The 15027-nt window shown below is 26.2% G+C and overlaps 6 protein-coding genes across 6 annotated transcripts; 4 read left to right on the top strand and 2 right to left on the bottom strand.

The window, feature by feature from the left end:
- Positions 1-95: 95 nt before the first annotated feature.
- On the top strand, positions 96-1323 carry PCHAS_0513100 (inner membrane complex protein 1m, putative; the record flags this gene model as incomplete). Its single annotated transcript, XM_016800162.1, has 2 exons — positions 96-215; positions 331-1323. 2 exons carry the CDS (start codon positions 96-98, stop codon positions 1321-1323), a joined length of 1113 nt encoding a protein of 370 aa, XP_016655199.1.
- A 1437-nt stretch (positions 1324-2760) lies between these two features.
- Positions 2761-3230, top strand: PCHAS_0513000 (conserved protein, unknown function; the record flags this gene model as incomplete). The annotated part of the gene is made up of 2 exons (XM_016800160.1): positions 2761-3009; positions 3126-3230. The coding sequence occupies 2 exons, from the start codon at positions 2761-2763 to the stop codon at positions 3228-3230; spliced, it is 354 nt and encodes a 117-aa protein (XP_016655198.1).
- Positions 3231-3674: 444 nt separating this feature from the next.
- PCHAS_0512900 (merozoite TRAP-like protein, putative) lies at positions 3675-6037 on the bottom strand (the record flags this gene model as incomplete). Its single annotated transcript, XM_016800159.1, has 2 exons — positions 3675-4231; positions 4348-6037. 2 exons carry the CDS (start codon positions 6035-6037, stop codon positions 3675-3677), a joined length of 2247 nt encoding a protein of 748 aa, XP_016655197.1.
- Positions 6038-8771: 2734 nt separating this feature from the next.
- PCHAS_0512800 (conserved Plasmodium protein, unknown function) lies at positions 8772-9830 on the top strand (the record flags this gene model as incomplete). Its single annotated transcript, XM_016800158.1, has 4 exons — positions 8772-8869; positions 9189-9275; positions 9450-9611; positions 9755-9830. 4 exons carry the CDS (start codon positions 8772-8774, stop codon positions 9828-9830), a joined length of 423 nt encoding a protein of 140 aa, XP_016655196.1.
- A 1550-nt stretch (positions 9831-11380) lies between these two features.
- PCHAS_0512700 (partial CSTF domain-containing protein, putative) lies at positions 11381-13323 on the top strand (the record flags this gene model as incomplete). The annotated part of the gene is made up of 3 exons (XM_016800157.1): positions 11381-11414; positions 11501-11579; positions 11670-13323. The coding sequence occupies 3 exons, from the start codon at positions 11381-11383 to the stop codon at positions 13321-13323; spliced, it is 1767 nt and encodes a 588-aa protein (XP_016655195.1).
- Positions 13324-13724: 401 nt separating this feature from the next.
- Positions 13725-14870, bottom strand: PCHAS_0512600 (nucleolar preribosomal assembly protein, putative; the record flags this gene model as incomplete). The annotated part of the gene is made up of 1 exon (XM_740815.1): positions 13725-14870. The coding sequence occupies one exon, from the start codon at positions 14868-14870 to the stop codon at positions 13725-13727; it is 1146 nt and encodes a 381-aa protein (XP_745908.1).
- Positions 14871-15027: the final 157 nt, after the last annotated feature.

Genomic DNA, 15027 nt, shown 5'->3' with positions numbered 1-15027 from the left:
TCCTATACCAACTCGCATGCTGCGTTAGTAATACATTCACTCAGACTTGCACATTGTATATGCATTTTTAATTTCTATTAAAAAACGATATAATAATGTATGATAGCATTTGCAATAATGAGAGAGGCCACAGAATAGGTGTTTTACCCATATATATGCCTGGGAAAATGTACGGCTCCCAGTGCACCACCATGGAAGATCTTCGAAAGTTCGAGGTACCATAAAAATGAAAATTAATATATATGTACATACATATGAACAAGTCTTTGCTTATGTGCATTGGAAATGCTTAGTGTGTGCCCCTTACACATTTTACATTTTTTTTTGAAGGTTGCGGGAAGCCCCGGTATAAAAAACATTGTACAAGAAACTACAATAAACGTCCCAAAAATTCAGTACAAGGAAAAAGTTGTTGAAATTCCCAGAGTTGAATATCGTGCATATCCTGTAGTAAAAGATATAGAGACACCAATATATAAAGATCGATATATATATAAAAATGTTGAGGTTCCACAAAAACAGGTTAGAATAAAACCTGTTTACAATGTTGTAAATGTTCCACAATATAAATATGTAGAAAAAGCTGTAAAAAAAAAATATAAAAGATTTAGATATGTACCTAAAGAAGTACAAGTACCATTTAGACCTAAAAGAGAAATATATACTGAGATTCCTATGCCTAGATATATACGCCAATATGATCAAACTTTTATAGAACCACAAAATATGCTTGATAATGGATATACAGAAGAAATGCCACTTTTTGAAGGTTATAATGATAATTTTTTAAATATGATGAACCCATTTTATAATGCATCAAATAATAGAACAAGAAATAGTAAAGGCTTTTTAAGTTGTCTTTGTAACAATAATAATAATATTGATACGGTGACATATGAAAATTTAGATCCTCTATTATTTTCAGAGCCTACACCATATATGTATAACAATAATTATTATGGTCGTAGTAATACTTTTTGTTGTTCTGGTGAAAATGATATTTTATATGATTCCCCACCATATGAAATATATGGATATAATTACCCAATAATTAAAACACGTGATGAAAACTATTTTTATAAAAGAATAATTGAGGCAGCATCAAGTGTATTAGCAGCAACAGGAGTTGCTATTATATTAGCAGGTAAATTGGGTATATATGGAATATCTTTACTATTACGTAATAATACTAATCAAGATTCTAAAAAAGAAATAAAAGATTGCCCACACAAAAAAAATAAACATAATAATGAAAAAAAGGAACATAAAGAAATTAATGGGATAAATGGGGGTCACCTTAACAAGGTAGACGAAAAAATATAATTTAAATAAGAAAGGATAGCTCGAAATTTTGTCACGAATTTGAATTATGTAAGCATGCACTAATATATGTGTGTGTATGCATATATAACCATGTTTGTGGCTAATTCGCGTTCTTTATTTTTTCAAAATAATTAAATATACATTAATAATACCCATAAATAAGTGAAAGCAAAAGTGGTTATATGCGATTGAACATAACCAAAATAAATAAAAGCATTTATATAGTTAAGACCCCTTTTTAATTAGGTTTTAACACCGATAAATATATATATATTCTATGACATTTTTTTTTCAATTAAAAATTAATATACATGTTTTCTATTTTATTCGCTTTATTGTAAACTCTTTAATATATATTTTTTTCTTTAAATAAATATCGGCCAACTTTTGGGCATGTGCTTGCTTAGGCACACACACACGTACTATACATATATAGTAAAAGTTTGACTAGCTTTATTTGTTTCGTATTTAAGATAGTACAAAGTTGGTTGTTTGAAATTGATAATTCATTTATGATGTCATGTAACCATATATTAGTTTATGCCAAACAAATTGCGATCAGGGATGAATGAAAAGACTTTTTTATTGTTGCGTTTTTGTAAAATATCCAGCGATTTATACGATATTGTATTTGTGCATGTTAAAAAGGTGACAAATGACAATGAAGTTACAACTTTACATTCTTTATAAATACGGTGTTTCATGCAATAGGATAAATATACTACTTAGGGTAAAACTTTTATTCCTTTTATAATAAAAATTGGCACACTATTATTTGGAAATATAAATAAATATATACATTTTTTTAACTATATAAAAATTATGTTGTTTAAATGTGCCAATATTTATGTACAGCCATTAAATATTTTTTTCCATTAAAAAAAAAAATAAAAAAAAATATGACTTTGTAAGGCGTATATAATTTTTGTGCATATTTTTATACGCACTAATATTTGAAATTGAATATTTTTCTTTCATATTTATTTGCTTGTTCGTTTATTTATTATTAATTATACCTTAGTGTGTCACTTTTTTAATATTGGAAAAGTGTTATTTATGCAAAAATAGGGTAAGTTAAATAAATATTAGGATAGCCGTACATACATATAATTATTTCGTACGTTATGCTATAAATTAATATAGCATAGTAGCTACATATTATATTCAGTTTAGCATTATATATTTCTTTATTTTATTGTATTTATTATTTTTCAATAATATATACTCAATGTATATGCAAAAATAAGTACTTTTTCGTACGATCCGTATTTTACAATTATTATATGCCCACAATTGCGCCAAAGTAAATTACCAAACCTTTTTAAATATATTTCTAAAAGAGCGTATAAATTGGATGATTGTGTTTAGCATTCCCCAAAAATTAGTCAAATAATATACATATATATATGCAGGTCATTTAAATAAAAAAAGAAAAAAATGATTACAAAAAAATTGGGTACCCATACTGCAAAAATGATATGCAGTCCATCCTTTAATAGTATAGTTGCTAACGCATATGTAAAACATGGAATGAGACCTTTTAACTATGCAATAAAAAGAAACATATCTTTTAGTAAACCACATTTAACCCATTACTTAGAAGATTATTACACTTGTTCAGAAATTGCAACAAACATGGTATCCCCTATGTCTGAATATGTTTGGTGGAGCTGGCTCTTTTTACAAGTAACTTTTTCATAAAAAAAAAAAAAAAAAAAAAAAAATAATTTACATTTTTTGGCTAGCTGTATACAATTTTTAATACACACACAAACTTTTTAATTTCCAAAATTTTTTTATAGGGAGCTATTGTTTTTGGTACTTTACTTCATTCAAATTATTATTTTACTGGTAAGCCATTACCAAAAGTTCAAGGGAATTCACAATTGTGTGAAGATTCATGGTGATGTTATTTTTTTGTTTTGCTTTTTTTACTTCCCTATTTAATAACTTATTTTATTTTTACGAAAAGACAATAAATATTATATATATAAAAAAAAATTAATTTGAATTAGTTTGAGTTGGACCACGAATAAAAATTATATTGAATTATGTAAATTAACATTTACTTAAATATGCACATTTTTTTTTTCATGTGTCCAAATTAATCATTAAAAAAAATATTATAAATAAAATGCATAACAAATAGAAATAAAATCTGATTAAAAATAGAGAATGTTTTAATTAGGCATAAATGTATGCACAAATGTGTGAAATATGTAAACCATATAAAAAAAATATATATCTCTGATATTTGTTTAGTATATAATAATGAATATTTTTATATCTTTCTATTTCAAATGATTAATTTTATTTAAGATGGGGTACCACCTCTCTTAAATTGTATGCACCTACTCAGTGCCCCAAAATTCATCTTCATGGATCATTTTATTTGCTGGAATATCAGCAAATCCATTGTTAAATATAGAGTCGGTATTTTGTTTATTTTTATCATTGTATAAAGCATAGCTAGCTATAGCACCACTTAAAAGAATAACTACACCCATACCGCTAGCTACATATAATTTACTAAAATGATCATGCTCTTCAGAATTATTATATCTTGATCGTCTTTGTCTATTATCTTGATCTCTTTCTTCACCCTCATGTTCTTCATGTGATTCATGCGATTCAGGCGATTCGTGTAGTTCATACGATTCATGTGGTTCATGCAATTCGTGTGGTTCGCGTAGTTCATGTAGTTCGCCTTGTTCGCTTGTTTCGTGCGTATCATTTGGGTTATGACTACCATATCTGTTATGCTCGTTATTATGCTCAAAAGAGATTTCATCAGTTCCATTATTTCTTAAATTTGGTTTATGAGAGCTTTCATATAAGGTGTTTGAATTATTCATGGGATGCCCATTTCTATATGGACCTTCTTGTCCAGGAAAGTTTGATGGGGGACCTAAAAAGTTATGAAAAAAAATATCATTATAATTTATATTATTTAGGCACTTGCAAACTGATGAAAATTAACTTTTCTTATTATTACAATAATAAAACTATTTTTATTTATATTACCATTTCTAAGTGCACCAAATTTATGACTTCTGCCCATTGATTCACCATGAGGTGGGTTCATATGTGAATGTAAATTATTATTCGCACCAGGACCATTATAATTATGCACATCCATTGAACTTAAATCACTATTATACACATTTAAATCTGTATCTTCCATTGGTGGTGTAGGAGAAGATATACCGTCGGTATTCATTTCTGATGGTATTGGGTCTATATTAGTTCTCATTATGTCATCAACACTTTCATTTTGAGTTGCACTGAACCCTGGAGTTTCTTCCATACCTATTTCTTTGCGAATTGGAGATGGACCTGGAGCTGGACCCGAAAATGGATTTGAAAGTGGATCGAAAGATGAGCCTGGAGATCGCCCTAAAGCTGGATCTAAAGGTGAACCTGGAGGTAAATTTAAAGATAAATTTGTTCCTGCTCTTCCTGGACCTCCTGGAACTACTGAAGCACCTGGAACTACTGAAGCACCTGGAACTACTGAAGCACCTGGAACTCCTGAAACAGCTGAAACACCTGAAACACCTGGAACTCCTGGAACTCCTGGAACTCCTTGAACGCCGGGAGCTCCTGGAACTCCTTGACCACCGAGAACTCCTTGGCCACCGGGAACTCCTGGACCTCCTGGTGGGGTTGGTCTAGTTCCTGGTCCCATTACATTTCCAAGGTTTGGTTCAGGTCCGCCAGGAATTTGTCGAATACCGTGTTCAGGATTACCAAGTTGTCCATAACTTGCTAAATTATCGAGTGTGTCTGTATTTCCTGGAATATCTACTGTTTGCTTTAAAAGTGTACCGATTTCTGAATCTCCTTCTTGCGAAATTTGTTTCGAAGGTTCGTCTCTCATTCCAAGTTCAGCGCTTGGTCCTGTACTTACTGGTGGTGTGACGGTTTCTAATGTATTTGCTTCTGGTACTGTAGCATCTGATACTTTGACTCCTTCTCCATTTACATTCGACACAGTGGTTACTTTGTCAGTATTTCCTCCCAATGTTTCCTCTTTAGTAGTGGATTTTTGAGCATCATCACCAGATTTTCCGCTAGCTTGTTCTCCTTCAGTAGTTTGCCCATCAGTAGTGACAGTGATAGTTTTATCCTGAGATGTTGCGGCCGTTTTTTCTGCTTCCGTATCTGCTTTATTTGCGCTTTTGAGATTATCTGTACCAGCAGGTGTGCCTGCTTCCTTTTGTTTCGTTGTCTGAATATCTGATCCTGTGGTTGGTGGATTTTCCTTTTTTTCAGAGCCTTGGGCCTGGGCTGGCTGAGGATTATCTTGAGTTTGTAAAAAATGCGGTTTTATAGTACTTTCGGTATTACTAGATTGGCATTCTTGATTTTCGGAATCCGGATTTTCAAAAATGACTTGTTTATTTTTATTTATGACTTCGCCATTAATATCTGTCATACAATCTTGAATTTCAATAATAAAAGGACAATTAATAATGTGTCTACTTCTTTTTCCATTTTTACATTCAAGCCATTCAGTCCATTCCTTACATTGTGTGCAATCTTCTTCTTCCTTTAAAGATGGATTATTTAAACATGTCCTAGTCGTGAGTTGATTATTACATGGACTCCATGGCCCCCAATTATCACATGTCTCATTTGCGGAATTATATTTTATTTGAATAATAGCAAAAAGGACATATGCATATAAATAGCTAGTAATCTGCGTTTTCATTTTTCACTTAATTATTCAACAAAAAAAAAACACAAAAAAAAAAAAAAAATATAAATATTGCTCTATATTTTTTTTTAACTTTTCAAAATATCGCGATCTAACTAAAAAAATAAATACATTCCGACATATACTATAGATAGCGATACAAATAAAAAAAAAAAAAAGTACAAATAGAATATTTAAAGCGGAATAATAATACTGTTAAATGCACTAGTAAATAATTTAAATAAACAATAATAATATTTTAACAATTATGTAATGTCTATGAATAGGTGTGTGTGTATATATTTATATGTTTAGAAATAGTAAACGATTATGAAAGCTATATTTATATACACTCATATTTTGCACTAAAATAGTATGCACAAATATGTATATATAATGTGTGAAAGATAAATAATATTCACATTTATATATCAACGGACAAATGCACAAAAAAAAAATAAGCTTTATTAAAAATGTTTATAATACATAAGCTTATAATTAACTACAAATGTAATGAAGTAAATGCTTGAGCTCGGAAAATAATGAATACACGTATGTGTATATAGGGGATGTTATTTTTTTTATTTCGTTAAAAATATGTCATGAGAAATAAATGTGTGTGAAATAATAATCAGTTTATAAAAACATCATGTAGGAAAATAATATATATAATATTATGTATATATATGTGTGTGTGTTATATAGTCCATATATTTATCATGTACAAATATTTGTGCTCTCTTCAATTATGAGATAGTTATGGCGTTTTAAAATCTTCTTCATCAATTTATAATAAAAATTATTTATAAACATTTTTTATTTTCATCCTATGTTTTGAATTACTTTACTATTTTTTATGGCAATTTTTCTTAGGTTTTTTTTGGTGTAATCCTATATTTTTCTTAAATTTAATTAGAGTAGCATCATAAAAAATATATAAATAAAATAATAAAATATTGGTGAGTGTAAAATTTTTAGAGCGTCCAAAGAACCAAAAAAAGAACAAAACAAAAAAATCAAATCAATCAAAAATGAACATTCAAAAAAGAGTTACAAAAATAGATTATCAAATGATTGAAAAATTATATTACATACTTACACATTGACATCAAAATTTTATATTAAAAAATATATATAGGAAAGAATGGTAGCTAGCCATTTTTTCAAAAAAAAAAAAAAAAAAAAAAAAAATTGCAATATTTATTTTTTACAACATAACACAATAAAAAAATATAAATTAAAGGAAATTTCTCTATTATTTATTTAAAAGGGAAAATATAATTTTTTAAAATTTATTTAGCTATATATAAGCATGTGTAAAACCTTTATATTATCTTATAAAATGGTGAATTAATTAGTGTAAAAAGGCATTGCATGGGGAAATATATTTTTCAATATTAAATCAAAAAGGTTTGAAAAAAAAACTATAAAAATATATATATTAATATAAAATTATTGAGCATCATTTTTTCAACATTGAACAGCTATTACACCAAGTGTCATTGTTTTATGGCTTCTTATTAAACCTGAGGATTATCCAAATAATTTTTGGAAAATTTTTTTCCATTTTATTTGAATATAATTACATATATATATTATTAAAAATGAACACACCTCCACATAAACCCTTTTCTTTATATTATAAAAAGTGTAACAACATTTGTAGCAGACTGTCTGTTGTTTTTTTTTTTTTTTAATTTCGAGCAACCCTCTTTTCGTTATTTACGCTATTTGATAACCATTTTTCATATAAAAATGTTTATCAATTTAAAAAAAAGGTGAAAGATAAATCGAAACAAATAATAAAAGCTGTAAGTTTTCTCCAAACCAAATTTTATGTTATAATTAAAACATGCAGATAGGAAAAAAAAAATAATAATGACAATTTCCTATGGTTTCGTATTAAGGGATATTTCATAGTAATAAATTATAGCGAGTTTAAAAATATCGAACAAATTAAATATAGTTCCTAGTTCTTTTATTTGTCATTAATAAAGATACACAAAATATATTGTGAAATTTGGATACGGCGATTTAAAGAGGATAGGCTAGTAAGGAAAGGTTATGTTCCCAATGTAATAAAATCGTTAAAAATGCTTAAAAAAGTGTGAATAAACAATAACTTGATATTTATATTATAAAAAAGAAACAAAATTATAACATTGTCGAATTTAAGTTAAAAAAAATAATGCAATTTTAAATAAAAAAAAAAAATTATTGTACTTGCTATATATATAATAAAAATGAGGAAAGAAAATCGAATGAAAAATTAACTCAAAGGAAAAATAACAAATTTTCCATATTTTTTAGATTTTATCAAAGTATGGTAAATTCTCCGTTTTTTTCACATCCCTTTGCCAATTGTCTATACATTAAACTCGGGATTAAATATAAAAAAATTAAAAGCAGCGAAATAAAGTAGCAAAAAAAATATCAATATAAAAATAATAAAATAACCTATCTAAGGAAATTATGATTTTTTTTAATTCCTGTTTACATTTTTTGAAGCAATTATCTTTAAATTAATAAGATAAAAATTAGTACATTATTATAAGCAACCATTTTAAGTATTTATTGGCTTTACAAATTTTTCAATTTTATTGATTTTTATATCTGACATATTATATTTTTCCGTTTTTTCTTTCACTGCTTTATATATACATTGCTTATAAATAATATACCATTGTGTAAATTTTTTAAGGATATAATTTTTTTTTAATGCTTTGAATGTGAAAGTAAAAATATAAAAATGTGTGATAATACAGTAACCGAAGAGGAACATAATAATGATCTTCATTTAAATGACCACAATGAAAGTGATGAAAATATGGAAAATACAACTACAGGGTAAAGAAACATGTTAAATTTGTATAACAGTATAGTATGACTATAATTTTATTGTATTAACTTATATGTTAAAAGAGAAATAAATATAATAAAAAATGAAAACTCTAAATTCGAATTATCATATAAATGTACAATAATTATGTCGATTAATATGTCTATATTGTGTGAATGCATAAGTTAACATATTGAATTTAGTTACTTACAATGCTTTAAAAAATATACCCCTACTGTGTGAAATGCATTAATACGTAAAGAGGGTGAACATGTGTGCATATATATATGTATATATTTTTTATTAATCCATTTTCTTAATTTTTAGAAAAGAACATATTATAATGAAATTAAAGAAATATAGCAGTGGGTTTTCGGGAGATATAGCTATGGAGGCCGTAAAGAAGGCATCCAAGTAAATACCAATCGAAAAAATGTCATTATATATTATATTGTTGTTAATGTTGTTATTAGTTTTATTCGAATAAAAATATGACTTGTACATAATATACTGTGACAAACATCATTTTGCTTTCATAAATATATATGTGTGTGCATACGGACATATTATACTTTACCCTCATTGCAGAATTATTGCTGAAAAAGAGAGAATTCAAAAAGTGTATAGCGGTATGGGCTTAAATAACCCGAACCAAGCCGCTGAACAAAATAATCATTTGGACTATGATGCAACAGATAATGTAGACTATAATACACCCAGCTTTAATACGACTCCATCCCAAAAGAAATTGTAAAAAATAATTATTATTATAAAAAAAAATATATAGCTAACCAATAACTATGCGATAACGGCTTTGTGCATGACTTGTACATACACAACTCAGTTATTTATTGCATGTTCATAATTTTTATGTTTTTTTTTTTTTCATTTAGCTTGTTAGGGGCAAAGGCTGTTTTACCGGGGAATAATCAGGAATTATTGGAAAAATTGAAAAGCAGAAAATTTTAATTTTATAGACATGTAATATTATAATTGCTAAATCAGCATAATATACATGCTTTATTAATCTTAGACAAGTATATATTTTTTTTTCAGCCTCCCTATTCACTATATTGATGTGTAAATATGCTTTAACAATACAAAATAATTACTATAAAAAATAAGAAAATCACTTGAATATTTGCCATTGCATAACTCAATGTTATTAGTATTCCTATTTTATGAGTGGTTTTGATAATACAAGGGAATTTATTAAATTTCCAATTTTGCGATTTTCATACATTAAGAAAAATGTTCTTTCTCACAATTATTATTACCTATTTATATGTTTAAATTAAAAAAATAAAATAACAATGCATAATAGTTATGCGTGAATTTTTTTAAATATATACTTTTTTCATTTTTGCTCGCTTTTTTATTTAATTTTTTTTAACTCTTTTTATTTTATCCGAAAATTTAATTTATAATGAGTTATGCTATTTTCAAAAAGGCATATGATTAATGTGTTAAACTTTATATTGTTTAATACGCTATAAATATTTAACCGTTTTTATTATATTGAAAGCACAAAATGGTGAAGTAATAATAAGTATATTAACTTATCATAAAATTACACACATATACAAATCGTATATATATCAGTCGATAGAAATTCTATGTGTAGGTCTTTACAATGGAAAACAACACTTTTTCATATTTATGTAATAGTACATATTTACAATAATCCGAACTTTAATTAAACAAGTTCTCTTGTTCTTATAAATAATTTATATCTGAAATATGCAAATTAAGAGTCGTTGCAATGAAGTGTTTTAAGACAATATTATTGTCATGAAATAATATTTCTCATGTAGTTATGTCATACACTAATTGTATTTTGTTTTTTATTTTTCGTTACAATAAACATATTAAGTTGTATAAATATGAAGCATTTATAGCTCTATTAAATTTTAAAACTTTCAAGGGTTGAGAAAATAATTTCCTTACCAAATCATAATTATTGTATAAAAATATGCCGCCAAACATGCATCCATTTAGGTACGACTGTTCACAAATTTTTTATTTTGCAACCTTTACAATTCAATATAATTTTACCTATTTAACTTTATTTTGTTCATGATTATTCCTACATTTGCAGTTTTTTATTTTTTAAATCGTACCCCTTTACAACATTCTTTTAATCAATCATTAACAATGTATAGCATAAAAAATGGGTAACAAAAATTGTTAAATAAAAAAAAAATATTATTATTATATATATGCATACATATTTTATTTAATAATAATATTATTATTTATTTATTGTTATTAATTATTTTTTGGATAATTTCTAAAAGAGTTTTGTTTCGCTAAGGAGCAAAAATAAGTGAAAAAAAAATAATTACATTATTGCATTATTTATTCATATTATAATTTGCAGAAAAAATGAAAGTTACAAGGAGAATTTTCATTAATAATTAAAATACAAACTATTTTGTTTGTATTATTTTTTTCCTTTATGTTTTGTTTTTTTCACCTTTTAATATTAAAAAGAAATTACTACATTCCCAACATTATAAATGGTAGACAATCAAGATATAAACATTTTTTTTGGTAAGAATTTTGGAAAAAAAAAACGAAGAAATAATATGACCTGTTCATATATATATAACATTTATTTATTTTCTCTTATTATACAGCATCCAATTTACCTTATGAAGCTACAGAAAATAGTTTAAAAGAATACTTTTCTCCACACCTTGATCTTGCATTCACTAAGTAATATACCATTTTATCTTTTTTGCATAGTACTATGATTTAAGAATGTAATAATATTAGGTTGTATATTTTTTTTTTTTTTTTCGCTAGCTTGAAAAGGACAAAGTATGGAGTAAAAAGTAGCTATGGCTATTTACATTTCAGGAATAAAAAAGAAGACGTAATTTCATTTATTGAAAATAATGTATATCAAAACCACAAAATATGGATTGAGATATTTCAGGGAGGAGTGTGTGAACAGGAGGATGTTGGAAAGGATGAGGAAAATAGCGAAGACGAAAAAAGTCAAGAAATTGGAAAAAATGAACAAGGTCAGGTAAATGACAAAAATGACATTGCTAATTCAGAAATTTTGAGAAATATACAATTTGATAAAAAAAAAATGGAAATAATAAACAAAAATGGAGATATAACAAAATATGGACAATCAATAATTGAAAATATGAATATGCATGATATTATATTAATAATAAATAGGTTACAAGAATTAATTCGTGCCTCTCCACAAACAGCTATTCAAATGCTAAATGAAAATAAAAAAATATATTATTCATTTGTTCATGCTCTTTTTCTTTTGGGTATTTTAAATATTGATGCAAATAAATTAAACGAAGAAGAACTTATATTATCGAATTTCCATAAAATTAAAAGTAGGTTACAATATTTATTTTTAAATAAAAAAGAAAGTGATGAAACGGATGATACCCTGGATGAAGATCTAATATCAGAAAATAAAATAGATGAAAATAGTACCACCCAAAATACGTTATATAATTTGGCTAATAAAAAAAGAAATGATAATTATAAAGAACAAAATGAATATGGCTTATATTCAAGTGATAAAAAAAAGTTAAAGACAAAAGCAAACGAATTAAATAATATAGAATATGAAAATTATTATAATGAAAAAACAGATTCAATTCCTAATAGTTATGGAAATGTTTTATATTCATTTATTAGTAGTAAGGGTAGCAAACAAAATGGAAACGAAAATAAAACACAATATAATCAAAGTGATATAAATAAATCGGGTTTATATGGAAAAGGGTTATATTCCTTAAGTAATAAAAATAAAAAAGGGAAAGATATTTATAATGATGTAAATAATAATTTGAATCCAAATGCATATGTTATAGAACCAGATCAAGAAATGAATGTAAAAAATACGTTTGAAAATAAAAAAATGAAAAATAATTTAAATATTGATCAAACAAATTATTATAATGTAGAAGATAATGAAAAAGAAAATGGAACTAGTGGATATGATGAAGATGAATATAATCTTAATTCAAATAAAAATAATCCACGAATTAAAGGATTTGATTTTGGAAAAAATTTAATAAAAAAAATTAATACATCAAATGGTCAACGAAGAGGAATCAAACTTATCGATAGAACAAATAATGAAGATACTGCTGAAGAAAATGGAATTAAAATAAAAAATGTATATAATATTCAAGACGAAACAAATAAAAAAGATAAAAATAAAAAAAACATTTTCGACAATCAAACAAGTCTAAATCTTAAAAAAGTATTAGAAAAAATAAATCTTACAATTAGTGCTATCCCAGAAGCAGAAGAAAAATTAGTAAAAGAAGTTATAAACCAAAAAGATATTCTTCAAAACATATTAGCTAGTAAATATCCAGACATGTTAAAATGGAATAATGAACAATTATTACGAGTTTTATCTTTAAGAAAATCTCTTAAAAAAAAAGGATACACAATTCATGGACCTATATAAAAATAGAATCCCATTAGTGATTCATACTTTTTACATAATTTTGTAAAAAATAACTATGTGAATTCATTTTTATTTTTTTTTTTTGTTTATGAAAATTGTGTGCACATTTTTAGATATCTTTTGCACAACTACCTAAATAATACGCTCTACAAACTTATCGCGTATTTTGTTTTTTTGTTTTTCGCAATAAAAAATATATTAAAAAACAAACTGAAAAAATCGAGTTTTAAAATTAAATAAAATCAATTAAGAAAATAAACTTTTTTCGATTGCAAAAGGTAATGAAATAGATTGATAACATGAAAAAATGCAAATAAAATGAAATAAAACAAATAAGAAAATAGTCTAAATAAGCATGATTATATGCACATGCATGTGGATCTATGGATAGGTTTACTGACTCATTGGGCAGTTGCTTTATTTTTTTTTCCAAACTTTTTTGATTTTTTAAATAAATTTGAATGTTTTGTATGTAATTTGTTAAAGTCTTGTTTTTGAACATAAACCCTTTTAATATCATGACCGAATTCATCAGTTTTTATTTTTTTTTCTTTTTTCTTTGGATGTATATCATATTTCTTTATTGCTTCTTGGAATAAATTATAATTTGGTATTTGTGAAGAGTCAAGGGTAAATTCAAAGCGTGGTCCGACTTCCTCCAATTTGGGACTATCATTTTCTTCTTCGCTTTGATACATTCCTTTTTTAAAAATGTATTGCCTAAACGACATGACATATTTGTTTCGCTTTTTCTTTGTCCTTCCGCTTTCGCCACTTTCTTTTCTCTCGTCATTTTGTTCGTCTTCTTTGGTCTCGCCATTCTGTTCACCTTCTTTGGTCTCGCCATTTTGTTCGCCTTCTTTGTTTTCACCGCTTTCTTCGCCTTGGCCAGGTGGAGTGACAAATTTGCGAGACGGAGCATCGCCTGTATCTTCATAAGCAGATATGACAACTAGCCGTTGCAAACTATTTTTTGTAAAAGATTCTACATTTTTATGTTTAAAAAAATCGAACAGAATATTTTTTAAATATTTTGTATTTTCATTCATATTAAAATATGAACCTTGTATTAACACAATCGGCTTAGTACTAAATAGAATTTCTTTAGAGGATGGGAATATGCTCATTGGTATAAAAGAAAGAAGAGAGAATGTATAATAATCTAGAATTTTATTATTATATAAACGCCCTAATATAAATCTAGATGGATTTTTTTTTGTTGAAAATATTGAAAAGAAAAAAGAACATGTATTATGAATACATATTTCAACAATCTTATCAATTTTTTCAGTTATATTTACTAATTGTGGATGTAATTTAGGCATATAACATGTATATGGTTTTTGAATTATATATATATCATGCATTAAATTTTTTAATTCTTCTGTTCTTTTATTACTACATATAAATAAACAATTTTTTGAACTTTCTTGATATTCTCCTTCCCTTTTTTTTAAAATTAAATTTCCTTTTCTTGTTTTTGCTTTATCTCCTCTAATCCCATCAGCAACTTCTTCAACATTTGTATCATCAAATTCGTTCGACATGTTGCCAATATATTAACTTTGTTATGTGACTACTATCGTATGAACTGTTCAGGTAATTTCTAAACTTTTATGTCCAAGGGGTTTCCCTTTTTCGATACAATGCTACAAAATTGTTATTCTTAATTAGTGAGCTATATGACAGTTGGATATGCTTTGC

This window comes from Plasmodium chabaudi (genome assembly GCF_900002335.3).
Source record: "Plasmodium chabaudi chabaudi strain AS genome assembly, chromosome: 5".
Taxonomy (NCBI): Eukaryota; Apicomplexa; class Aconoidasida; order Haemosporida; family Plasmodiidae; genus Plasmodium; species Plasmodium chabaudi.
The sequence above is the reverse complement of the archived record's forward strand: the minus strand, read 5'-3'. Positions and strand labels throughout refer to the sequence as shown.